Raw genomic sequence first — 27,750 nt, 5'->3', positions numbered from 1 at the left:
TTTTAAACAAATAAACAAATTTATTTCAATTCAAAAGTTAGTTACATAGTATAAAATTAGCCATTTTTCACGGACAGGAACTAATCATAGAAGTTTTGATATTCTACCAGACCAAAGCAATTGAACACTGAAATTTGACTATTTTCAAATTGCATATTGAAAATAAATCTTTGTTGAGAATATTGTTTTCCAATTGTATAACAAAAACTTTTAAAAGATACACAATCGAAATAAATGTAATATGATGATTAAATAAACTCAGTTTTCGGTAAGCTATGGCAAAATGATACAATTTTGTATTAGACGATAATGCATATACAAATTGTAAGCTTTGGTAGGTGCCTTACCTTACTAAAAACAGAAAAAATTAAGTCTAAAAATCTACAAAGAGTTTACATATTCATATTATAAGAACTTAGAACTGACTCTTTATAACACATAATCAAAGTTGTGAGTCTTACAAAATTAGTGTTCCTGGACATTTAATTGGATTAAAGTATCCAGACAGACACCTGAACGTGCCTCATCAGTCTCAGTCAGTGCCCAAAACGCACACTTACTTATAAAATATATATATAACTGTATCAAATATATAAAACTCAACAAGAACAAGATTTGTTCACAGGCAGATAAAAGTGTAAATATTCCTATGGAGGGACTGTGATGGTTGCGGTACTCTTGTGCTACCGCTCGGGCTGGCTGACTGCAAATATTCTGGAAGTGGCGTCATCACTGGCACTGATCAAAGTGTTGCCATCCCTACACAACACAAAATACAATTATAAAGAATGCTACCAAAATTGTTAAAATATGTAAGGTCAATTATAAAGTTCAAAAGTTGTTTAAAATATGTATCAATTTACTTAGCACCTTGTTCAATACTAAAACTTGAGGAGGAGTTCTCTATCCTCATAGAGAACTCCTCCTTCCCTATGTTACTCCTCCTCAGGAGTAACATAGGGAAGCTGTGTGGAGTTATGTGTTTGTACGGTTAGTTCTTTATATTCTACAAGGTAGGTGTACACAACACCATGTGTCCCTTAAGAGGAAGTATGTAGCACATTTCATTATCGAAATGTCATGCAGACAGATAGACAGACAATCATACAGAATAGAAAACTTCACATCCTCCCAGTGCACTAAAGAGAATTTCTGTCAGCCTCCTGAGTGAAAGGCTTCAATGATGCTCAGCCCAAATTCCATGGATGGACATCATATAGCACCATCACAAACCTCATTCATGTATATGTAGAAATGAAGTTTCATCAGAAAATTCGATGTTTACAGATGAATCTTTCTCGAGATATTGGTATACATTCCAATTTTTGTTCATTAGGTTTGGTTTTTTTAACCCTCTCCCGCTCGCAAGGCATGAATCGGCACGGCCACCACATAGCCACTGCAGCTTAAACGGCACAGATCGGCACGCACTGCTTTACCCAACAGAGCCGATAAGTGCTGCTCTCGAGTAGTAATAGTTTGTACTACTACGGGTTGTTTGCTATCAGGAGACCATTTACTTTACTTTTACAGTAGATTTATTCCATTATTTTGCTATTTATATTAGTTGTGCGGAAACAATGGCGGGTTGTAGTCGTACACTTCGTGACAGTAAAATCGATCTCGGTATTAGTAATGATTGCGACGATTCAAGTGAGTGTAGTGATGTACCAGAGCTTTGTGAAGTGGTTGGTGGCATTGAGGATGTAGTTCGGAGTGATCACAGTGGCAGGGGCAGTGACGGCGAGCCAGACAATGACCTTCACCAAGTAACTGCGCGACAAACAACCCGGCGCCCAGCTGTCCGTGTGCCCCCCCCCCTGGTCTCGTATAATCAACTTCATTGAACCAATATATAGTAAAATAATTAATATATATATATATAATTATAGTTAATTACAATGACAGAACATCTGTAAGTTGAGGCGTATTTTGACCAAACGCGACCGGCAGAGCGAATTAATTGAGGTTAGAAGCACCGTGAGCACCTGGAAACAATGCGAGCGGGAAAGGGTTAAATAATAAAAGTCTACAAACCAGAAGAAGATGGTAAATGTTTACGTGGAATTACACTACACTATTAACCCTTTTAACCCCAGCCATTTTTCCATGGACTTGCCAGAAAGCCCATGGCGATCCGTGGTGCAGAATTGAGGGAAAATTCATCTAGTTTTCTTATTTTTGAAGATAATTTTTAGGTTTTTGTTTTAAATTGTTCACAAATAAGTGTACTCTTAGATGTAATAGTTAAAAAGTACTTTTACAGAATGATTTGTTTTTTTTTAGCGTATTTATACATAAAATTTTTTTTATTTTTTTTTATTTTTTATAGTTTGAACATACATAAACGGTAGAAAAAAAAAATTGTAGCCCCTGAAAAATGAAGCAATTTTGTTGTACACATATTTCTTACTACACACACAAAATTTTAAGAACTTTCCTTGATAAATGCAGGAGATATATCCAATTAATTGTATTGCTGCATAAGCACTTCTTCATATATTTCCACATACACGTCAGTAGAAGTATACAGATATGTTTACTTGTTTTTGCACTTTTGAAAATAATAACAATTGTAAAAATAACACAAACTAATTGTAATGGTTTGTAAGACTAAAACTTGTTTAATTTTTCAAAAAAGTAAAAGAAATAATATTTACAATATATACATTTTATGGTACTTTGGGAATGGGGTCAGATTCCGTTATATGCCCCCAACGCTTAAACCTTTTTCAATGAACTTAGAACGTTATAAAACGTTATATGTAGTTGAGTAATAGAACTAACATTCCATTAATCAACAAGCATTTCCAGGTATTGTGATCGGTATTTTTGTCGCTGTTATCTTATCTTTCTCGAGAATTCCCGATTACGGCAGGCCGCGCGGCGGGACTTTGCAATCACTTATCTACTAGACCGCACGACTTTGACCTCTGTCTGAGGATGGGGAGGGGTTTGCGATAAGACAATTCCTGTTTTATATTGACGAAATATTGTTCTACGCTAATCTAGTAATCAGTAGAAGCAAAATGTCAAATAACGATTCATGTATGGGTGTGGACGGTATAATCCCAAAGTACCAGTGTTTATCAAAGTGTTTTCACTCACTGGTAACTTTTTCTCTACGACGTTTACTCATGTTTTTTTACTAATAATACAATAAATCACACGAAAAACAACCGCTTTCAATCACGCAAACTAATTGTGGTTATAAGTCAGCATACAACAACAATGCAACTGAAGTCGTCTGACAACTGACATCGACAAATAAACTACGCTCAATGACGACGAAATACGATGCCAATTGGAAGGTTTATTGTTTTTGCATGTAGCCCGTTTCTTCACCGACTACTATACCGAAACTGATGGCATTTGGACATATTATTAGCCAGCTACATTAAATTCTCGAGACGTCCGGTACATCGGACGTTGGGCATTTTAGCTAGACCACCTCTGTCCGATATATCGGACGCCGGGGCTAAAAGGGTTAATATGTAACATGTTAAAATCTCATATGATTGTTTTCAGCCAAATCATACAGATTGACATTCACCACGATCGCACTCAGTGTTGTTTATATAGAAATGAAGGTTCATGCAAAGTTTCAAGTTTATAAGTCAGTTGATTTGAGAGATATTGTGTGGACAGAGAGAAATGAAATATTTGCAACCCCCCGAGTTCACTAACGCTCAGCCAATAGCAGTGTTATTTATGTGTTATAATAATTTTAATGTGTTACTTGTATTGTTTAACATAATTAAAACTGTTTATTTATTACACCATTTATTGTACTGTAATGACTAATGAATTCAGAAATTGATTCTGGGTGCTTAAAACATACTCTTATTCACTATAGGACCTAAAACTTTTTGATTTCATTCAAATCGTAAATCAACTATTTTATCACTATTCTTCTAATTATTTATGGTATTAAACTGTATTGCCTTAGATAAATTAAAACTGACTTGAATATATTGATTCATTCAAAAATTCTAATGAAATACATCAAAACTTCAATTATCTTTTTCATAATATTATTGCTATCACTAGATGCTAGCCGTTTTAGTTTTTAGGAAATTAATGGTTTAGTTCTAATGTATAACACATGAATCTATTGTACATTGACAAGCATATGTAGATTATGCCTTTTTATAGCTTGTAGTAATTTAAGCTAAAAATACTAAATTTAAACAAATGCTTGTAACAAAATAAACAGAGTAATCAAATTTTAGTTACTTATCTTTGGGTAAAGAGGAGATGGTTATAAAAATGTATAACTTAGTTATATGAAGTAGATAGATTTGGGGGCATTTCACTGGTCTGAGTTTGAAAATGAAATGAAATGAAAATGCCTTTATTTACAGAGGCGAAGTTAGGACTTAAAAGTCCTCTCTACCACTTAACATCCAAAAATTTGAAATGTCCAAGTCAATAGAAATGGTCTAAAATTACTCAAAATTGCTGGTATGAAAATCATCACATGAAATGGGATGACACCAACATAATACAACCGTGAGAACTTTTTAAACACAAACTTATTGAGGCTTCATACATTAAACTAGCAGACCAACCGCTAAGTCAACCTTCAGTTGAGTCTTTAGTTGAGACCACTTTGGGTATCAACATTACAAAAAGAACTAACTAGGAAACCTAATAGTAGTGGAATCCTCAAAACATATAAACATGGCAAATGTCCAAAATCCTGTTATCCTTTCAAACCTTCCACTGTCAATAACAAACTTTAAATGAAGAAGATGTTTCAATTTGCCTTTTTGGCGAATTTGAGTTGAACCATGAACTTCAGTAAAATTATATAAAACATTTAGTCTATATAGCCTAAAACTCTGAAAACATTTTTTACAAATAAATATTAAATTTAAATCTTTTTTCGGGGGTGGGGATCTAAAAGTATAATCTTTGTTAACAGTGCTGATGGGCAGAAAATTGTAGGAGAGGACTGTAAAACAGCAGAGAACAATATTTGTTAGTTTTTCATTGAGGGAGATATATATTTTGAAAAATGAAACTCTAATGAAATGGAAAGAAGCAATAATTTTGTGAATCCAATAGAGAACGCACAATGTGGGTTCCAAATCTCAGGCCGTTAAGAGTTTTATGCTATAAAAGTTTGTGAATCAGTTCAAGTTATGGGACAATTCGTGAACATCACATAGTGCTGCCAGGTCACTCACTAGTATACTTGTATCAATTTACATACTCAGCCTTATGTGTAACTACTGTTTAGAGTAAGCTACACTACAGTTATATACTCACTTGGAGAGAAACAAGTCCAGGATGGTTTCTTTGTGTCCACGCAGCTGGGACTGCTGTTTGCCATTTCGTGCATCATACAGTCGGATTATGCCGTCCAGGGATCCCACAAACACCACGGAACTGTTGCGGTCCCAGACAACCCGACATATGCCAGCCTCCTGTCTGCACCTGTGTCTAACTACCTAGCCAATCAAACAACACCAATTAAGGCACTCAACCGTTACTTATTTTATGCATAAATCATAACATATCACATGAGAGTGAGGGAATACCCATTGCATGTGTCAACATTTTACTATTTATAAGAGTATAATGGAGTATTAAACATAATTATACAACAACCAAACTCTGGTAAATAAAAGTTCAATGGTAATGAAAGCAAAAATTGTATTTTTAAAATGTTTACACAACATACAATTGGCTGACGGATGATAGGCAGTAGTTCTTAAACGGTCAGTGCCCAATAGGGTGCCTAGATGGACTGAACTGCTTGCCCTGGTCCAAGCTGTAAATCCACAGGGAGGTAGAGAGAGTGAAGGGCATGGGCAATAATGTCTGCTTTGATACTTTCAAGAGGCATAGCTTCCGACCAGCTAGAAAAGGGTGAGGTAATAGTTGAAACACTGTTAGTCAGGTAATGGTCCGACCAGATCAATATGAACGTGTTTAAACCGTAAGGATGATGGAGCAAAAGTTCCCACAGGTATCCAAGTGTGCCGGATTATCTTTTATTTCTAGCAATATAAACATGAGTGAGCCTACAGTCAGATTTTATCAAAGGCCAGGAAAGATGCTGAGTCACTAATCAAACTCTTACATTTCTCCCAGGTTGGGCAGTCCGTGGAAAGTTTGAAATACAAACTTATTGAAACCTCTTGGTACTGAAGGGTCTGAAAATAGAGGTAGAAAAGTCGCAAAACAGGTAAACCTGCTCTTCCTATCCTTCAAAATGCCTCTTTTCCAATTTATTAAATTAAACCTATCTTAAATAAATTTTTCACTTTAATATAGAGTTTTTTCTCAAAGCATAAACAACAAAAACCATATTTGAGATCAATAAATTATGGTACAAGGAATGAAAAAGGAAAACATATTCATAAAAATACTATTTAAAAATACGGTGTGAGACAATAAATGATAAGAACACATGTATTTCTAAACACGTTTAAATCATTGCACGTTGGAATACTGTCACAAACCTGTCTGGTGAAGTCCAAGATGTGCAGTTTACCAATTAGAGTTCCTACGGCTAGTAAAGGCAAGTTGGGGTCTTTGCTAAACACAATAGCTTCAACAAAAGCATTTACGTCATCCTCTTCACAACAATCAAAACTCCAAAGTACCTGTTGGCAAAAATTGACAAGGAGTATTAGTTTCCTTTTTCAATATATGTTGATAGCATGCAAACAACTAATATTTAAATACAATACTGCATTGTTGGTATTTACTTTACGGCTCGTGTTAACATTTAGGAACTACCATATCCTCCCACTTGTGTGTTTTATAGTAGGAAATTGTGCTAAATGTTATACATATCCAGCTCAATTCTAAGTATCAATCTGCAACTCTCCCAATGTGAAAAGTACACTTGACAAAAGGTGAAGATGACTAACGATCAAGAGAAAACCCACAAATGAACATTAATAACGGATTTGTCTCATATTTATAATCACAAAATTATTGAGACCAAAAAGAAAACTGAAAGGAAAGTCTACATTAGATAATTACTGTACCTTGAGAGGCTGAGTCTTAAACAGTGTGACTTTACCGTCACCTCCTCCTGTGGCAATGATGTTGTTGTCTGAGTGAGTGTCTACACCGGAGATGGCGGCAGAATGAGCCTGCCCAGCAGCCATATTGCCCAGCACCTGAGCTGACTTCAAGTCAAAAACCTTCAGACCTCCATCAGAGTAGCCAACAGCCATTCGGCGACCTGGAAATCATAACTCACTATAGTTCAATCAACAATATGTTACAGATTATTGAATTTACACTCATGACCTCTAATAAAAATTGCCTTATTGACAAAACAAGGGTGAGTATTTTACTACCTTATTCTGTTAACCCATTACGGATCACTGACGACCTGGGCTGGTCTCGCAGCGGCCGGGCCTAACGCTGACGAGTTCAGGTCGCAAAAGCGGTCTGCGTTTAGGTTTCCCTCCAAATAGTTCTATTAATGTCTGATAGATCGGGCGATCGTCTTCACTTGTCAACTAGGAGTGTTTAACAACGGTCTACGTTTAGAGTTTTAAAAAGTTTTATAAATATCCTACAGATCGCAGTTGTATGTCGAAGTTGGAAAATCGTTCATACGAGTTTACTCTGTGCTTTATAGCGCTTCTGATTGGGTGTTTTCCTCAGCTGTTATTATAATACTTTTGAGGTTTTTTTTTTTTTTTTTCCGTGGGGCGGCCTACTGCCATGCACTTAAGCCTCAAGGGCCTTTTACCTTTTGCGCACCCCGGAAACACCATGAGGACTACCAGTCTACAACTTCAGCAGTTCAACAAACCGCCGAAAAACAACCTATCAAGTCCTCCTGGGAAAACTCGCCACCCCTGTTCAAGCTACTAAAGATGGCATACCGCTCTCTTGCTATTGCAGGGCAATCAAAGAGCAGGTGCTCAGCAGTCTCCTCCTGCTCATTACACCTTCCACAGAGCGGATCCTCCTGAAGAATGCCAACTCTGTGTAGATGCTTCTTCAGGTGACCATGCCCCGTAATGAGACCAATGACCTTAGAAGACATTGATCTGTTTAATGAGAGAAGGTCCGAGGCCACCTTGGAGGAAAGTGACTGTAATACCATTCTACTCACTCTCAAACCCGGATGCAACCTCCACCTTCTCCCATGCTCCGTGCGAATCCATTTCGAGACAACCCTGGAGGATTCACACCTTGGAACACCGCAGAATGGTTGAGGGCCCGTCATAATTGTTGCTGAGCCCTGGTTGGCCAGGGCATCAGCTCTTTCGTTCCCAGGAATCCCCTCATGACCAGGAACCCAACAAACGGTTACATTGTTGATTCTGGCAAGGGAGGAAACGGTCTGATAGCAATCCCAAACCAGTTTGGATTTGATTGCGCAAGAATCCAGCGCCATCTCCGTGAAAATGTTAATCGTCTTGCCCCTATATCGCAGACGAAGATTCTCACGAGCACATTCCATAATGGCTGCGACCTCCGCTTGAAAGACTGTCGGATACGGACCCATAGGAACTACCAGCTCCCTACATGGTCTCACTCCCAGAATTCCAGCGCCTGTGCCGCTTTTTGTTTTAGAGCCGTCTGTGTACCATTCGAGCTCCGCTGGTGGAAGAGGTTGCTTCCCCTCTGACCAATCATCCCTTGAGGGCAAAATAATCCTAAAGGGTTTGTCAAAGGAAAACTTTTGTGGCATCTGATCAGAGATCATGTGCAAAACATCCTCCTGTATCAGAGTGCCAATTCTGCAGTGCCCACCGCTGCAGCCCGACCAGAATCCCGTCTGCTAAAGACAGTAGGCACTTTTGAGGTTAGTGACACAGAACTAAACGACGCAGACGTACATGTTGGCGGGTTTAGTCTTGACAATGGCCCGGATGTTGTAATCGGTTTGCCCGAGCCGCTTTATTTAGACTATGATTCAGACATCATCCCTGCCACCCCGGAACCTTGCTCGCGTGTTATCGTTCCTACATCACGGATACCCCAGCAGGCCCATGTTCCATCTGAACGAATACCTTCACAGCTGAATTTTCTAGTATACAATAGCGAGCAATATAATGTGGCGCACCATTGCTGTTCGTGCGGCCGCTGACCGTAAATTAATTCGTGCCCGCTGGTGCCCGCACGCCAAAACAATAGGATCCGCAATGGGTTAACACATGTGCTAGTACTGTGTGAAAGGGAGCAGTAGTCAGCTGTTCATAACATATGATGATAGTGCACGGTTTCCTGTATAAAACTATTGGCAAATTCTAATCTTCAACGATCAAGGGTCTTCATTTACTAGTGCTGGAACCAGTAACTTTGTGTGGTTTTCACATTCAATAGTTTTATTATTATTTTTGATATTTTTCAAATAATTTTCATACATAAAAAAAATTATGTTGCTATATGGATTATTGTTTTGTTCCACTATATTTATACAGTACTTTTATGAACAAATGAAGTAATTATGTTTCAGAACGACAATACTACGTAAGTAGAATGAAAATTGAATGAAGTATAACAACAATTTAGGCTAATTTAGTGATGAATGGACCTACCATCAGGCATGACAACTGCACAGTCTGTACCAACGTTGTATCCGACAAACAGCTTGAATCGTGAATCATTTTCTTCTTGGCTAGAACCCACCTTCCACATGAACACGTCCCCATTACACTGACCATACAACAGTGCCCTCGTCCCGTGGTGCCACTGCATCCACTGTAATACAACCATAACTCATCATTACAAATCTTGAATTTTGGAATATCAAACATAATTGCATACATTAAATAAATAATTAATTTAAATTTATTTCAGATTTCCAATTTCTCAAGGCTATATTTACTTACTAGCTGTAACACACTGCTTCGAACAAAAATTTCAAAATCAAACTCCTTAGCCTATTTAGTTAAAGCACTATAATGTAATAAAATGGAGCCCTATGACATTGTTCAAGTGCAAGTAGGCATATATCATGTACATACTATTTCAGTACTCATGGTTAAGCGAATCAAAGTTTAAGTGATTGACTTATATCAGGTTTTGCATGAGTATGACCATTTCCGGTTCATATTAATTATATTTCTGACGCTAGAGCTGAGTCTGCCTTCTTGCCCCGATCAAGAAAAAAAATTCAAAGGTCACAAGAACCTACATCAATCAAATAGTGTTTACTTCCTCCTTGTTGTGTTGTGCTTCTGGCCCAAGATATTTGAAGGGTCATAGTTTGTATATACATACTACTGACAGTTTAAATTCACATACATTTCCGCAGTTGAATTTATGTTTATACGAGGGCTGTTCAGAAAGTAACCTCCGGTCGATTGAAAAAAATACACCAAGTTAAGTAAAAATATTTTAATATATACATCTTACAACTACATCTTTGCACTATTTTTCGACATAGTCTCCATCACGATTGAGGCACTTATCGTATCTCTTCACAAGCTTTGAAATTCCTTCTGCATAAAAATCACCCGCCTGTGCCTTGAGCCAGCCTGTGACCGCATCTTTGAGCTCTTCGTCGTCATCAAACCGCTGGGACCCGAGCCATTTCTTCATATGCATGAAGAGGTGATAGTCGCTTGGCGCCAGATCTGGGCTGTAAGGTGGATGGTTGAAAACGTCCCACTTGAAGGACTTAAGAAGGGCTGTTGTTCTGCAAGCAGAGTGAGGACGGGCGTTATCGTGCAAAAAAACGATACCGGAAGTCAGCATACCACGGCGTTTGTTCTGTATAGCCCGTCGTAATGTTTTTAGTGTTTCACAGTACACGTCTTGATTAATGGTCGTCCCACGTTCCATGAATTCAACCAACAACACCCCTTTGGCATCCCAAAACACCGTTGCCATCAGTTTTCTGGCAGAAAAATCTTGCCGGGCTTTTTTTGGTTTGGTAGGCGAATCTGAATGTGCCCACATCTTTGATTGTTCTTTTGTCTCAGGGTTTACGTACTTAATCCAGGTTTCGTCACCGGTCACGATTCTGTTTAACAATGGTTCTCCTTCGTCCGCATAACGTGACAGAAAGTCTAATGCAGAGGCCATTCTTTGAGTTTTGTGGTGGTCGGTAAGAATTTTGGGCACCCATCGTGCACATAACTTACGGTAACCCAATCTTGCTGTCACTATCTCGTACAAAAGAGTCTTAGAAATCTGTGGAAAATCAGTAGACAACTCCGCCATTGTGAAACGTCGATTTTCACGAACTTTTGCATCAACTGTCTGAACGAGTTCGTCAGTCACCAAGGATGGTCTACCACTCCTCTCTTCATCATGAACGTTTTCTCGTCCACTTTTAAATAAACGTACCCATTCACGGACAACTCCTTCACTCATAACTTGTGGTCCGTACACGGCACAAAGCTCACGATGAATAGCTGCTGCAGAGTATCCTTTGGCTGTAAAAAAACCGTATAACAGCACGCACTTCACATTTGGCGGTATTTTCTATTGCAGCACACACATTTCAAACTGCCACAAAAACTAAACTAGCGCAGGTACGATGTTCACTCGACTACAGCTTGATGCCGACTGACCTGCTTAGTGCGTGAATGCACAGATGGCGCGCTACTCCCCTCCACTACCCGCACTGTGACCAACCGGAGGTTACTTTCTGAACAGCCCTCGTACTTCGATCAGGAAAAAAGTATACAAATAGGTATCTGAGACCTACCCATGGAAAAAGCATTGACTTCCAGACAAACATATTTCCAGTATGTAGGGTTTTCCTGGTTGGTCACAATGAAGGAAAGATATAAACATATTTACAGGATATTTATATACCCTGTTTTGTACTATTTTGTTGTGATGTACTGTGTTTTCTTAAGTAAACTTTAAGGTACAAAGATAAAATTTTGACCACAATACTATAATAATGCGTACTATCACTGGAAAAAATAAAACAAATTTATTTCTCAACTGTGTCATATATGACGGCTTGTTAAAATTTTTAATACTGAATTTCACTAAAACCTCAACCTATGTACAATATTTTTAAAAAATTATCAAATTCATACATTTTATATTGAAATGTATAGGCTAGTATTTGACTAATTAAAAATCACACTATAAAATAAACGGTTGTGATAATTTTCTTGAAAACATTATCTGAAATTATCAGTAATAAAACTTAAATAAGTTAATAATTTCCTAAAATTGGCTGTCATTATTATCAACATGTGTACCCATTGGTGTACATTTCCAATAATAAAGTATATCCCAGTTGGAAATTTTCGATTTTGTAGTCCATTTAAAATACTGTATCTAACTCATACACCAATTGCTACTATTATAGTTTCCTGTATATAGTACTTGCAGGAAATGCCATGGTGCTGCAATGGCAAAATTCCATTTTTAAACAAATTAGCTTAGCTTTCGAAACAGACTTTATTCAAACTGATTGATCAGATGTGATAAACTTGAAATATAGAACAAGTGCATACACTAACATTTTTAAAGTTGTGAAAAAACTCACCGCCATAATCTGATCCTACTTGAACCATGATACGAGTTTTGGTGGCCACTTTCCAAACTTGAATGTAGCCAGAAATATCTCCTGTAGCCAGATACTTGCCATCGTGACTGAACGCTACAAAGGTCACGCTGTCCTACACAGGAGAACAATTTAACTTATGAGCAGATCAACAACAAAATTAATTACACAATATACTTGATCACTCCATGGAAATGTTGCTTGGCATCTCATACCATTTGCTTCTTAGATTTAAATTTCATAGAGTATGATTTTTACAACTATGAACAATTTGTGCTAACAAATCAACCATACTCAAAAATGAACTTTAAACAAAATTAGAATGGTAATGTTTAGAATAATTCCAGATTGTATGTGTTATTGCCAAGAAATTAGAGAAACACCTGTCATATCCATCACTGCATCATTCGGCTTTGTTGTTTCCTTATGATATACATATACATTAAATTGTATAAATGGCAATAGCCTTATTTAATTTCAATAAACATTGAATCACAAAAAGTACTTGCTCTGCCGGGAGTCGAACCCAGATCTCTCACATGCCGGGTGAATGTGCCACCATTACACTACAGAGCGCTTACTTTTTCCGATTCAATTATTATGTATTTGGCCGTATCTGTCACATATGCGTTTAAATAAGCAAATTAACATATGATCGGAAGACCAAATACCCGTCAAACGACTTTTATTTACATTAAATTTTATAAATGGCAATAGCCTTATTTAATTTCAATAAACATTGAATCACAAAAAGAACTTGCTCTCCGCCGGGAGTCGAAATTAATATATATATATATATATAAATATGTATATGTATACACACACACACACATATCAGTGCTCTTGTGTCAGCTTTTGAATGTGTTTTAGGATGAGTTGTACTGGTGGAATAGTTATTTATTACTTTTCCTATAAGTTAAAATCTGAATTTGTACTTTTTTTTCCCCTTGGGGCGGCCTACTGCCATGCACTTAAGCCTCAAGGGCTTTTTGCGCACCCCGGAAACACACCACACGATGAGGCCCACCAGTCTACAACTTCAGCAGTTCAACAAACCGCCGAAAAACAACCTATCAAGTCCTCCTGGGAAAATTCACCACCCCTGTCCAAACTACCAAAGATGGCATACCGCTCTCTTGCTATTGCAGGGCAATCAAAGAGCAGGTGCTCAGCAGTCTCCTGTGTCTTAAAAATAAACCATATCATCGAATTTGTTATAAAATGATTCAATATCTGGCCTACCCTGTTGCCATATTACGCCAGATATGACAGGTTTTTTCTGTATGATGCATATCAACCCCAAAAGAAACATTACAATGTTATAATTTCTTTAAGAGATAAGAATATTTAATACTAGATTCAATAAAATACTAACAAAAACACAATAGTCTTATGTATTATTGAGAAAATTATGCATATTTTAAAATATCTATTTAATAAACTATGAACAAGCCCAGCAAACAATTTCATAGCCTACTTCATTAAAAATTTAAATAAACAGTTCATATAGTCTACAGAGTGTATCAAAAAGAATCATCCGATTCTGGCACGTCTATATATCGAACAGTAGTAAACATATACGATTACAATTTTTTTGGCTGAAAGGGAAAATCAAAAGGTTTTTTATCATACCTTTACAAAGAAGTTCAATATGTCCACCTTTAGATACACGGCCTATGTATGCCATATTCAAATTCATCCACACTGCAGCAAGCATGTCCTGAGTTACTGATTCCACTGCTGTTGTAATGCGATTCATTTGATGAAACCCCACAAGAAAAAATCACATACAGATTGTGCTGTTCGCTCACCGCTCGAACTGCAAAACCGACCTTACTTTCCAGATGACCCTCATGTAAAAAAATTAAGTATATACATTTTTGTAATATTTAGGATGTTTTATTTTTTTAACCTCAGTTAAAAATCAAATACATATTTCCAATTCCAATTAACTTCTCAGAAAATCTGCTCATTTATTACAAGGCATGTTTTTTAAGTAAGGCTCATTTTGTTGTAGACACTAGTAGTTTGCGCACATATCGTAATGAGCGTGTGCGTCGTGTACCGGCATCCTTCGGGAACAACTGTGCTCAGAGTCAGCTCTCTAGCTAACCTGTACGGTTCATTCTGTTCTGTGCTTTAACATTTTTAAGACTACCAACTTGCCTGCCGTGTATGAGGTTCGCTCAGTGATACGGTTTTAGTCAACAAGGAGCCTGCCTGCTGCAATAATTAATTGAAAGATTTGCAAAATGTACGGTGATACTGTTATTAAGTGAAAGCAAAGTGCATAAGTGGGTACGACAATTCAAAGATGTCCGTGATGAGGAGCACTCCGGTTACCCTTCTTTGGTTACAGATGATTTGGTAGCTTCAGTTAAAGTGAGGATTTGTGAGAACAGGCGCTTTACTAAAACAGGTCTCTCAAACAAATGTTGTGACGTGTCGAGATCAGTGCTTTACACAACATTGTTTAGGAAACTGTGCTCCCATCATGCCCCGAAACTCTTGATTGAGTATGCGATGAAGTTCTTGACTCATCATGAAGAAAGTGACGACTTCTTGAGTCAGATCGTAACTGGAAACGAAACATTGGCTGTAAAGGTAAAGGCCAAACAAAACCTGTCCCAGCGCAAAATCGTCTGTGTTTTGGGATAAGCATAGTGTTTTTTGGTCTACATCATACAACAAGGAACCACTATCAATGCATAAGCATACTGCAAAAACCCTAAGAAAGCTACGTAGAGCGATTCAAAACAAGACACAGCATGCTGACAAAGGGAATTGTTCTTCATGACAATGCAAGACCTCACAATTCACATCACGCACTCTGATTTATTGGATAATTTGTCTGGGAAGTTTTTGACCACCTAGTGTACAGTCCTGATTGATTATCATCTGTTCCTCATTAAACGAACAATGATAACGATGATGTGGAAACAGCAGTTAACGAATTCTTGATTATCAGAGAAAGTGGTAAGTTTTATGATGAGAGTATTTTTAAATTTAAGTTTATTTTTTAATAAGTGTTTAAACAAACTTGGCAACTATGTAAAAATAGTTAGAATGAGGTCTGTATTTTCTGAAAATAAATTTACTTTTTTTTGAAATATTAATAACAATTTGTTGTGTACTAATGTTCAAATGGACCTTAATTCAAAAAACATGCCTCGTATCTTCAATCACTGTAGTATATGTACAGTGTTTTTCGAGAAGTATAACTTCGAAGATAAGTATAACTTCGGGATAACTTCCGGAAATTGTAGTAGACACAAAAAATCATAAAGGTTCATCAAAATACATGCCATATCTCGCTTCAATCAGTGTCTGCCTGTCCATTGTGATTTTTTAAATAAAAACCACATCTCCTGAATGGTTAGTGCAAATCAATTGAAACTTGGTATTTAGGGTTATCTAAACCAATAGTGATATTAAAAAAAGTAATATCACTTTCCATTTCAAAATGGCAGCATTTAAAAGTTTACAAAATTAAATTGTGATTTAAAGAAGAGCAAAGAAGCTCTTTACATTTTGTTTCATGAACAAATAGATTGTCATGAACACTGTATATGTGGAGACATTTTTACAGACAAGGCTAATAGGCTAATTATTTTAATAAGGAAATCAAGAAAAAACCAAATTTACCAGGTAATGATGGATGGGTCAACACTTTTTTAAAAATTAAACATTAGTTTTCTTAAAATATCTGGCAAAAAATTGTCAGCTTCAGAGATCGTGGGATTCACTTCAACTCCATTCTTTTGTATAAAAAGATAGTTTGCTGTTTATAACGCATTTGAATACGTTTTACCTTGCTTTATTCGTACTTAAGAGGTTATTTAGAAACGTTATAGTTCTATCTCCAATAATCAATAATCTTCCATAATCCGACAAGCTTCTGACAAAACCCTTCCTACTTAGTTGGTATTGCATTTCCCGTCAACTCTGTGTGGATTTATCTTCAGCGAAAAACACTTGGATACAGTCAGATCATAACCATGTTTCAACAGAACAACAAACCTAGAACTAGTACCTGTTTGAAATTAGAAAAATATTACAGTGTAAATGAGCAAATTGTAAAATGAAATCTTACTTTATGGCCTTCACATTCAAAGACAACCTCCCCGGTTTGAGTCACCCACACATACGCCTTCTCATCCTCACCTCCAGTCACAGCCAAATTTCCATTAATGGGATCCAAGGCACAACAAAATACTGGTCCTGGAAAAAAATACTTAGTAGAAGTAAGGTAATTTTTAAACATAGGGGAGACATCTAACCTATTACAATTACACTTAGAACAGCGTCTGACACTGTTATAGATTTAACTCCTGGATTCTGGATTCACATCCATCTGAAGAGATCCAATAGAACCAATAACAAAGACGTTCAAAAACAAAGATTTTGCAACGCTTCAATATTATAGACACCTAGACTGCAAAAGAGATCAGTCTGGTTTACCCAATACAGTGTAATCTAGACGAATCAGCCCTTCCCATCATATCTATGAAACACCATTGCCATGAAGCAGCTCAAGCTAATATGAGTGTGGTTGTTAATAATGTTACTAGCATGATGAAAGAAATTTACTCTAATTAACTAATAAGCTACACTAGGATTTTTAATCAACCAGATTTAACACAGTGAGTGTCCATCATCAATATATTTGATAACTTGGAAATTTTACCAAGTCAAGTGCAATCGGAAAATTTTTGGATAATCTTTACTTTAGCCGCGTGGTTCATTACAAAAAGAATTACACACAACATTTTATATACTACTTACTATTAATATTGTTTTATACATTTTACAAGGATAGCCTACAAAACCTCACAGGTGTGCATTTCACAAAATATGATGGATGCCAGGAGGGTTAAATATAGCTTATATGTTTATGAATGTTGGAATTGATTACTTTTAACGTTTTAAGATGGTTCATCATATGCTATCTATTAGCCAAAAATATCAACAATGACAAGTTCATCCGTCACACACGAACATTCTGTCATGTACTGAAATCTACTGGCATTTTGATCAACTATTTAATACTGGAACTATATGGAATATGTCGTCTATCAGTTGGTTGCCCTTTTGTAGCTGTTTGTCATTGAAAGTGTGCGCAACTAAAAAAAAGATAGTTTATACAATTTAATGTCTGTCACCTTGACTCAGCACACATCACTCCTGTTGTAAAGCAATTAGTTTTACTATTGTTTATTGTTGTAACAGTGTTTAAATGTTGTAACACTGTAGTGTTTAGTTTATAAAAACATGTATAACATATGTTGCGATTGTTACAGTTACACTGGATGTTGAGTTTCTTAATTGTAGTCTTTTTTCCAACAATTTAGTACAATAATTATGTTGATGGAGTGCCTAGAGCTGAAGAAAAAAAGAGTTTGCATTAAAATATCCAGCATAGGAGAGTTAATTATAACCAGTTAATTTGAACGAAATCAAATTATATCTCACATAAAAATGAAATTAAATTAAAAATAATTTTACTAAAGAGGCGGAGTTAGGCTATCAATGTCTTTCTACACGTCATACGTAACACAGTTTGGAATTGAAAACACTATTATTAATATTTTACGTTAGGGCTTTAGGGATTTTGCTTTTAGTAATTTAAAAAAGCCAGACATTTGTCTTTATAAAAACAACACATTACCTGTATGTTTTTTAAATATGAATTCAGAGTCATCTTTTACAGGTGAACTTGGAGAGGCGATCTCTTCTTGTATATCTTGATCGTCATCCGAGTCATTTTGTTCAAGTCCATCCAAATTTTGAGGTAAAACAATAATCTCTTCAACGTCTTCCTCAAACAACTCTTCTGATTCATCATCACTCAAAACTGGCATTAAGTCTTCCCCCATATTACCATCGTTATCATCCATTCTCCAAGCTGAAAATGCCAGATATTTGAAAAGAAGTGAAAAGTACTTGATTCAATTTTAATTACTAGACATATTTTATTTGCTGAATTAAGGTGTTAGCCTTCTTGGAATAAAACCATATCCTGCTCCACTCTTACAAGCTAGGACAATTTATATTTTGGTCTAACTTAATCAAGTGGATAGAATATTAATAATGATACATCAAACAATCAAACATGTAAAACAAGCACTCTTTCATGTAGGATAATGAGGGATACTGGATAATCTTCTACAACATTTTACAAATGTTTAGGTCTACAATGTGTTGATTTACATTTCCGACTAGACACATGCAAAATAGAGAAAGAAACATCAAGCACAGTGTAATGTATTAAATATTATAATTATTATTATTTTATATAGTAACACATGATTGTTTATTGGCTCTGTAATGATTTGCCAAAGGTCGCTGGATACATCTATGTATGGGATCGTATGATGTGATGCTGTGACGTCATGTGGGGTGATAAATAAACCGCATTGGCTGCTTCCATCACGCCACTGTCCTCATTCCACCACCACGTCCTGGCCTCGCTCACTTACCTCCTTAACCCCTAACCGTGAACCATGCACAGTCAATGATGTGACCAAAAACAGCCTTTCATTTAAATTACCGATCCCCTGTGTCCCGTACACAACACTAATTAATCGGGCTATACTCATTTTCACGGAACCAACTCTGTCAGAAATGAAAATGTTGGTGCTTCTTTATTAATGTAACCTAAGCAATAAGTTACAAACATATCTAATTCAAATGACTGATATAGATCAATTAATTTTCATTATAGCAAAACAGTACTGTAATATGATAAACAACATAATTTGCAAATTTGAAAATAAATATCTATTAAAAACTTAAATGAAGACAGCAAAAAAAGTATACATGACAGCTGGAACAAAACAAGAGTAAATAAAAAACTTTGGATTTTTACTTTGAACTGGGAAACAATATGTAATAAATTGCACTTAGGCAGTGCATGAAAGGGTCTAATGTTTCACAACTTAAAAAAAATATATTTACACATGAGATTGGCCTATTTGTATTAGGTAATGGTGTTTCAAATACTTATATTTGTAACTCTTTGTAACAATTGTAAAGTATTAAAGCTATTTATTCAAATTTAATTCAAAATGCATTAAAGATAACTTAAATAAGCACTCACGTAATCTGAGCTTGAATTTGACTACGATCTTGAGGGACGTTTTTCTTGTTTCGTCAGAAGTACGGAGTGGAGGTGCCACCAAAGCCTGCACTGACGGCCAAGGGTATTTCCGATCGATATTTTCTTGACTCCTGATTCGTCTAAAATCGTCCAACTTGTCCGACCTCAGATCATGTTGTAAGATTTAGGACGTTATCTAAGATTGGGAAAGTATTGATTGGAAATGCTTCTGGCCATCAGTGTGGGCTTCGGTGGTGCCTGATGCCACCCCGTACTTCTGACAAAAAAGGGAAAACATCCCTGGAGAGAGTACCCAAATTCAATCTCAGATCACGCAATCACTTGTAAAGGTTATATGTTAACTTTGGTAGTACTAGCAACATATTTACAATAACCTAATCTAAACCTACTTATATCGCATAATAACATTGCATAGTGTAGTAATATTTCCATTGCTAATATATGCCTTATTGCTTACTGGCCTGGACTGTTACTGCCTACTGAGTAACCCAAAACCAAATAATTGAGAGCAAATCATTCAGCCCAGCTGTTACTGAAACAACAGTATCCCGATAATAGCTTACCTCTGAATTACCTGTTACTGACCTAATACTGCAGATCTGTAATGGCAGCAAGTGCAGTTTTATTTACGTCAGACAAGTTTATCCTTCGAAATAGTTCAAAGTAAGTAAATATTTTAAATACATATCTTAGATTATATATTTTCACCATAACAATATTAAAGTTATACTGTAATTTGAAATACAGTGCAATTAAAATATTACATAATTTGGTACTTTGGGATTATACCGACCACAAAAAGATGAAGAACACAAAAATAAAAATTTATAGAAACAAACATGATAGAACGAAAAAAACAACTCTTTAATTACAAAATTACAACGATTATCAATTGTTAATGGGGTCAGATTCCGTTATATGCCCCCAATTAAACTTTTTTCAATGGACTTAAAATGTTATAAATTGATGTAGTTGAGTAACAGAACTAACATTCCATCAGTCAACAAGCATTTCCAGGTATTGTGATCGGTATTGTTGTCGCTGTTATCTTATCTTTCTCATCTAATCTTTCTCGAGAATCCCGATTACGGCAGGCCGCGCACCATCACATGATTATTTAAGTTTTTTTCACGGTACATAATTGCCTTTCCATTACAATTCAATTTATATTTCTGATCAGCCCCTCTAGAATTTGATATTTTACTGATAGGTACTATCTCGAGGGATGTTTTTCTTTCGTTGAGATCAGCGCGGCTGCCGAAGCCCAAGCTGATGGCCGGAGGTGGCACTCGCATTTTGGGTGGCAGAATGTGATCAAGAATAAAAACAAGTTTTGTTTTTTTCAATAAAGAGTTTAGTTTTTGTTTGGTAATGGTTGTTTTTGTTAAATGTTTGTGTTTGGAGAAATGTAGGGGTAAAACACAGAAGTAAAACAAAGCGACGCACCAGCTGAATGGGCGGTGAGACTCTGCAATCACGTTATCTACTAGACCGCTCGACTTTGACCTCTGTCTGAGGATGGGGAGGGGTTTGCGATAAGACAATTCCTGTTTTTATATAGACGAAATATTGTTCTACGCTAATCTAGTAATCAGTAGAAGCAAAATGTCAAATACCGATTCATGTCTGGGTGTGGTCGGTATAATCCCAAAGTACCACGGTATAAGTAGTTGTATTGATGATTCAATATCATCGATCACTCGAGTGTTATACTGACGCATTATAGGCCTACTGCAGCCTTTCTTGATTCAAATATAACACATGATTACACAACGAACTTGTACTCTTACTCTGATACCACACAATGACCAATTAAAAAGGAATAATTTAATTTCCTAATACTTTAACTGCTCAGGTAATCCGCAGTCAAATACATAAAAACTAATTAACTGTATTTGAGTTAACACGCCGCAATTGAGTAATACGTGTAGACACCATTGTTGAAGAGACTGCACGGACCAGTAGATGGTTTACACAAATTTACATTTACATTTCAATTATTGAAAAGCAAAGTTAATTTTGATTTCCACCCCCTAAAATTGAAATATTAACCGTTTATTATTTGAAAGTATTTACAGCTGTTGATATCGATTATTTAAGTTAATTGTTCAAAATAATTAATCAGTGTCGACTGATTATATCAATGGTTATGATTAAGTAATATCGTTTGCCAATTTCGATATAAAAAAAACCGGAGAAATAATAAGATTAAAGGTCGAGGTGGCAAATCACGAATTTGACGTTATCAAAGTATTCTGCTCATCCTCCTGAACAAAAAATATATATGGTTTTAGGGGGTGCAAATGACAAATAACATGATTTTAGAGGGTATATACATAAATAGTCAAGTTCTTAATGTTTTAATGTTCTGTTTGTGTGCTGTGTCTGGAGAGCTGTAAATATTATCTGCGGGTGGGACTGATAGTGTATCTGTTATTTGAGCGCTCTGGGGCAGAAGTCAGAGATAACGTGTACTGTAGGTTGGATCAAGTGAGTGTGTGACAATCATGGATCAACCATCCACTAGTTCGACCAATCGTAGTGAACTGGTGTGTCGTAAATATTATCTGCGGCTGGGATCTGTTATCTGAACGCTCGGGGCAGAAGTCAGTGCTTCACTAGATATCGTGTACTGTAGTTTGAATCGAGTGAGTGCGTGACGATCATGGATCAACCATCCACTAGCTTTCGACCGAGTAGCATATCAATCCATGGAGACTGCGATGGAACGTTTTGGAGTTTCCCCAGATGTAGTCAAATGGATAGTAGCCCTCCTAAAAAGCAGACAGGTGAAAGCCAAGTACGGAGACGAATCTGCCGCGATCACGGCCCAAAGAGGCTGCCCCCAGGGGGGAGTCTTGTCTCCTCTCCCGTGGGCGATGGTAGTGGATGATCTCCTAAGCAAAGCAGAGAAGAGAGGAATAAGGCTACTATGTTATGCGGGCGACCTAGTGCTTATGATTAAAGGGAAAAACAAAGGCAGGCTGGAACGCCTCATACAAACAGAACTTAACTTCATAAGTAACTGGTGTCATGGGGAAGGTCTGCGGATCAACCCATCAAAAACAAATATGATTACCTTTACCAGGAAAAGAAAATTCCAGCTAGCACAACCTGTCCTGGAGGGAATCAGCATTAACCAAACAAAGGAAGTGAAGTACCTGGGTTTAATCCTGGATGAAAAAGCTCACTTGGAACTCCCATATTAGAAACAGGATATCCAAAGCAATAATGGCCCTTGGGGCCTGTAAGAGACTTTTTGGATTTAAATGGGGAATTAAACCCAAAATGATATATTGGATTTACGTAACCATAATAAAACCAATGGTCACATATGCTGCCTTAGTGTGGTGGCTGAAGGTAGAACAAAACAACAGCTGCAAAAAGGCTACAGAGTCTTCAAAGGTTAGCTTGCTTAAGCATCACGGGAGCGATGAGCTCCTGCCCAACACTAGCAATGGAAGCGGTGCTGGGGTACACTCCTCTTGGCCAGGAGGTGATGAGAACAGCTGTGATGAGTGCAATGAAGCTTCTAGAAACAAAGGTAATAAATGTTACCTCCTTAGAAGGCCACATGAAGATATTGGAAAAATTTCCTGAGGCTGAAATGCTAACCAAAGTATCAGATGCTATGGTTAAGAAATACTCCTTTGAAAAACCATATGCGGTCTCTATCGGAAGTAGGGAGAAATGGATTAAAAGGGAGGCCTACCCTACAAAAGGAGTCCTGAAGTTTTTCACTGATGGTTCACTCCTAGACTCTAGGGCGAGATACGGAATACATGGACCTGGAGTCGACATGGCTGTGCCCCTAGGAAGACATGCCACGGTTTTTCAGGCGGAGGTCATGGCAATAGACTCATGTTCCAGAAGACTCACACAGTTGAGGACAAAAGGATTATCATACCTAATACTTTCTGATAGTCAGGCTGCACTGAAGGCACTGGATACCTGTTCGATTGATTCGAAAGCGGTCTGGGAATGCAGGAATGCTCTAGTAGAGCTGGCAACAAATAACAGAGTAACACTCGAATGGGTACCGGGTCATGAAGGTATTCTTGGGAATGAAAAAAGCGGACATCCTCACCAAAAAGGGAGCAGAATCCACATTGGTGGGGCCTGAGCCTTCTCTAACATTAAAGCTCTGGTCAAAAATTGGGAAAAGAGGACAAGACACAAGAATTGGAGTAGAGTCTCAGGTATGAGACTATCCAAAATGTTTATCTTTCCTTACGCAAAAGGGTGGACAGGTCTCCTAGACCAGAATAAGGAGGATATAAGACTGATATTAGGATTGTTGACAGGACATGGCCCTCTGAGGAAGCACCTTATGAAGGTAGGCCTCAGTCAGAGCAGCGAATGTAGACTCTGTGGAGAAGAGGAGGAGTCAGCGGAGCACATTTGGTTGGATTGTCCTGCCATCATAGAGACTCGGAAAAGATACTTGGGAGCATATCTCCTCAGCCCCAAGGACATTAGAGAACTGAGCCCTTAAATCTGATTGGTTTTTGCAAAAGCCTCGGTCTTTGAGGGCACAAATTAAAGTAAGGGAGGCGCAAAGGTCCTTTTTAGGACTAAGTGCGGGGACAAACTGTCCTCTTCCCTAAGGATAAAAAAAAAAAAAAATCCACTAGTTCGACCAATCGTAGTGAATTGGTATGTCGGAGTGTATTGTCGGGCATGTTAAGAGGTTACGTTTCGACGTTTCTGTACATTCTATGGAACACACTAATGGTAAGTGTTCTCTATTAATGTCCATTTATATACATATTCATATTAGGTGTATTCATGATTTATTAAGTTTTTTACACAATACATAAATGCCTTTCCATTACAATTGTATTTATATTTCTGATCAGCCCCTCTAGAATTTGATATTTTACTGATAGGTACTATCTCGAGGGATGTTTTTCTTTTGTTGTTATCAGTGCGAGGCACTTGTCTCAACTGGTAACAACTAATTAATTTGTAGCTCGAAATTTAAGAAACACATTGTTCATTTGGATCAAAATTCTGCTCATTTCAGTATTATTTTTCATTTAAGTTTGCAAAGATGGCGCTGCATCCGATGACGTCATCACGAGGTTGAATCATGGTCAAAAAAGATCACGTGATGCCCGATGTGGATGTAAAACATGGATATCAATTTACATTAACGTGACCATGGAAAAGTATGTTCATTTTTTTTCCTGAAAACTACAATTATTCCTGAAAACAATATTGAAGAAAAAATTCGTCTGCAACGAAAATCGAAGGAGATACAATTTTTTTAAATCCTCTGAAAAGTTTCCTATAACTCCGCATCTATAACACCGCATCTGCTCAAACTCAGTATAGCCAGATTTTAAAAGCCGATTATCATACCAACAACAAGAAATTATCATACTTTCATATAAAATAATCGTACCAAACACATTTAATGAAAAAGTATGTTATGTTCGTATAATAAATTATGTTATAATTAACATTTGGTTTGTTACTTGTATAAATTTGTCAAAAATCTTTTATGGTACCATAATAACTACCCATTGTGTATCTTACCGGCGCATAAAATCAATGAAATTATTGTATCTTTACGATATCGTACCTCTGGCAACACTATCCATATTTGACAGTTTGGTATTACTCCGCGCCTTCTCAAATAAAGAAGGAACACCATTTTGAACTACTGTTGTTCCTCCGCGTCTATTCTTAACCTCCTAGTTCAGTAGTGGTAATGGCACACCTTTGTGGTTAATGGCACACCTTTTGATGCTGACTAATACATTAATCCTGTCAACGATGCCTGCCCGCTGCGCACTGCTTGCTCTTTTGGAAAAAAATTAACTCGAGCTTGCAAAAGTCGGAATCCCAGATCACGTGATGCCCCTGCTCCTTAACGAAATAATGTCCGAAAGACATCAATATAATACAATAATATACTTTCTCCCCAGTTCATATGCACCTGTGATAATAATACTTGGCTATAAATGCCTAACCCATGAAAATAAAGTCCATTTTCCATGGTCACGCTAATGTAAATTTACATTAACGTGACCATGGAAAGGTATGTTCATTTTTTTCCCTGAAAACTACAATTTTTCCTGAAAACAATATTGAAGAAAAAATTCGTCGGCAACGAAAATCAAAGGAGCTACGATTTTTGTAAATCCTCTGAAAACTCCGTTTTTGACAGTTTCCTATAACTCCGCGTCTGCTCAAACTCAGTATAGCCAGATTTTAAAAACCGATTATCATACCAACAACGAGAAATTATCGTACTTTCATATAAAATAATCGTACCAAACACATTTAACTTAAAATGAAAAAGTATGTTATGCTCGTATAATAAATCATGTTATAACTAACTTTTGGTTTGTTACTTGTATAAATTTGTCAAAAATCTTTCATGGTACGATAATAACTACTCACCGTGTATCTTACCGGCACATAAAATCAATGAAATTATCGTACCTTTACGATAATTATCGTACCTCTGGCAACACTATCCATATTTGACAGTTTGGTATTACTCCGCGCCTTCTCAAATAAAGAAGGAACACCATTTTGAACTACTGTTGTTCCTCCGCGTCTATTCTTAACCTCCTAGTTCAGTAGTGGTAATGGCACACCTTTGTGGTTAATGGCACACCTTTTGATGCTGACTAATACATTAATCCTGTCAACGATGCCTGCCCGCTGCGCACTGCTTGCTCTTTTGGAAAAAAAATTAACTCGAGCTTGCAAAAGTCGAATCCCAGATCACGTGATGCCCCTAATCCTTAATGCAATAATGTCTGAAAGGCATCAATATAATACAATAATATGCACCTGTGATAATAATACTTGGCTATAAATGTCCAATCCATGAAAAAAAAGTCCATTTTCCATGGTCACACTAATTTAAATAAATACCAAATACCAAAACATGGAAATATTGCTCCGCGCTGGAACTGTTCTTCCATTTTTTATGTTCTAGAACTTCGTTATTCTCATTTCCACCCTGTCAAAACTTACATTGTTTTGTTCTGTAGGACAATTCCAAAAAGTTAATAACGCGAAACTCGTATTTTGCCGCTCCGGCCGTTAATGTGACAATTACCAAAACCGAGTCCGCTTATCGTACCCTACCCGAAGGGTTTTCTCCATAAGTTAGGCTAATGCAGTAATAATTCTTATTATTTATTTCCTCACTTTATTCATTTAATAGCCTCTTCCTAACCTTGACCCTTTATAAGTATTTTGCACTAAAAAACTCAGGTGAGTTCATAGGACTGGATTTCCTAAATATTTGCAAAGGCTAGTTGTATACCCTATTGCCTAGGCTACTTTTAACTAACCTCAAAACTAAATAGCTAAAAAACCCTCGTTTAAAATAAAGCCAAAAGCTACTGGGAGAGGTAACAACACACAGCCCGGTAAAATAAATCCTCAACTACCTAGGTATAATACGCTATTTTTATTAACAAATATAATCATAACTTACTGAATTCCCAATACAGCCAAACTTGGCTGGAATAAGTAGGTTAACACAAGAGATAACTACGAGTAGATTTTGAAATAAGATGCGCGTTTGAATTACTTTTGAACGAAAGTGTTTATCAATTCTACAAGTTAACCGTATGCTTTATTACATTACATTACATCACAAAATAACACAAACACCAACTACACACTGGACTATGATCATGACTCATAGTCAGAAAATAGAAACCACGTGCTTGAAGCTGTTTTGGTTTGAAGTTTGATAGAACATATGGCATTAGCAATGGAATAACTTAAAAAAAAAATGTAAAACAACTCAGAAAATACAAGTTTCTTCTTCACAGATTATAAGTGTTGCAATTTATTCCCTTATTTTTCAAGAGGTTTCCTTATTGGCTTTTAGGAGGGCAGGTCTAAAAATTACAACATTAAGGTGAAATAGAAATGATGTTTCATATGACTCAAAAATTAGCAATCCATAAGAGAACCAGCTTTTATGATCTACGGAAAAATCATCGAACCTCTCATTTGTATATACTTACTGCAGAACCAACCTATTGACACGCTGACTGGGGCAGACTCCTTAGAGTGCAGAATAAGATTGAAAGCTGCTGGTTTACCTCTGTATAGAGCTGCAATGAAGGTTAACAAGTGTTGTAGCTTGATAGTTATTTGTACATTAGTTCAATATGCTGATTGC

At 36.8% G+C, this 27,750-nt stretch overlaps 1 protein-coding gene across 1 annotated transcript; it reads right to left on the bottom strand.

The window, feature by feature from the left end:
- On the bottom strand, positions 1-27,289 carry LOC124365613 (angio-associated migratory cell protein-like). Its single transcript, XM_046821603.1, has 9 exons — positions 27,052-27,289; positions 18,135-18,371; positions 16,560-16,687; positions 12,423-12,581; positions 9,528-9,690; positions 7,008-7,207; positions 6,474-6,617; positions 5,275-5,456; positions 1-759 (listed from the first exon to the last, which is right to left on the bottom strand). The coding sequence occupies exons 2-9, from the start codon at positions 18,361-18,363 to the stop codon at positions 684-686; spliced, it is 1,281 nt and encodes a 426-aa protein (XP_046677559.1). The 5' UTR covers positions 18,364-18,371; positions 27,052-27,289; the 3' UTR covers positions 1-683.
- Positions 27,290-27,750: the final 461 nt, after the last annotated feature.

Source organism: Homalodisca vitripennis, chromosome 6 (assembly GCF_021130785.1).
Source record: "Homalodisca vitripennis isolate AUS2020 chromosome 6, UT_GWSS_2.1, whole genome shotgun sequence".
Classification (NCBI taxonomy): domain Eukaryota; kingdom Metazoa; phylum Arthropoda; class Insecta; order Hemiptera; family Cicadellidae; genus Homalodisca; species Homalodisca vitripennis.
This window is presented reverse-complemented; position numbering and strand designations above follow the sequence as displayed.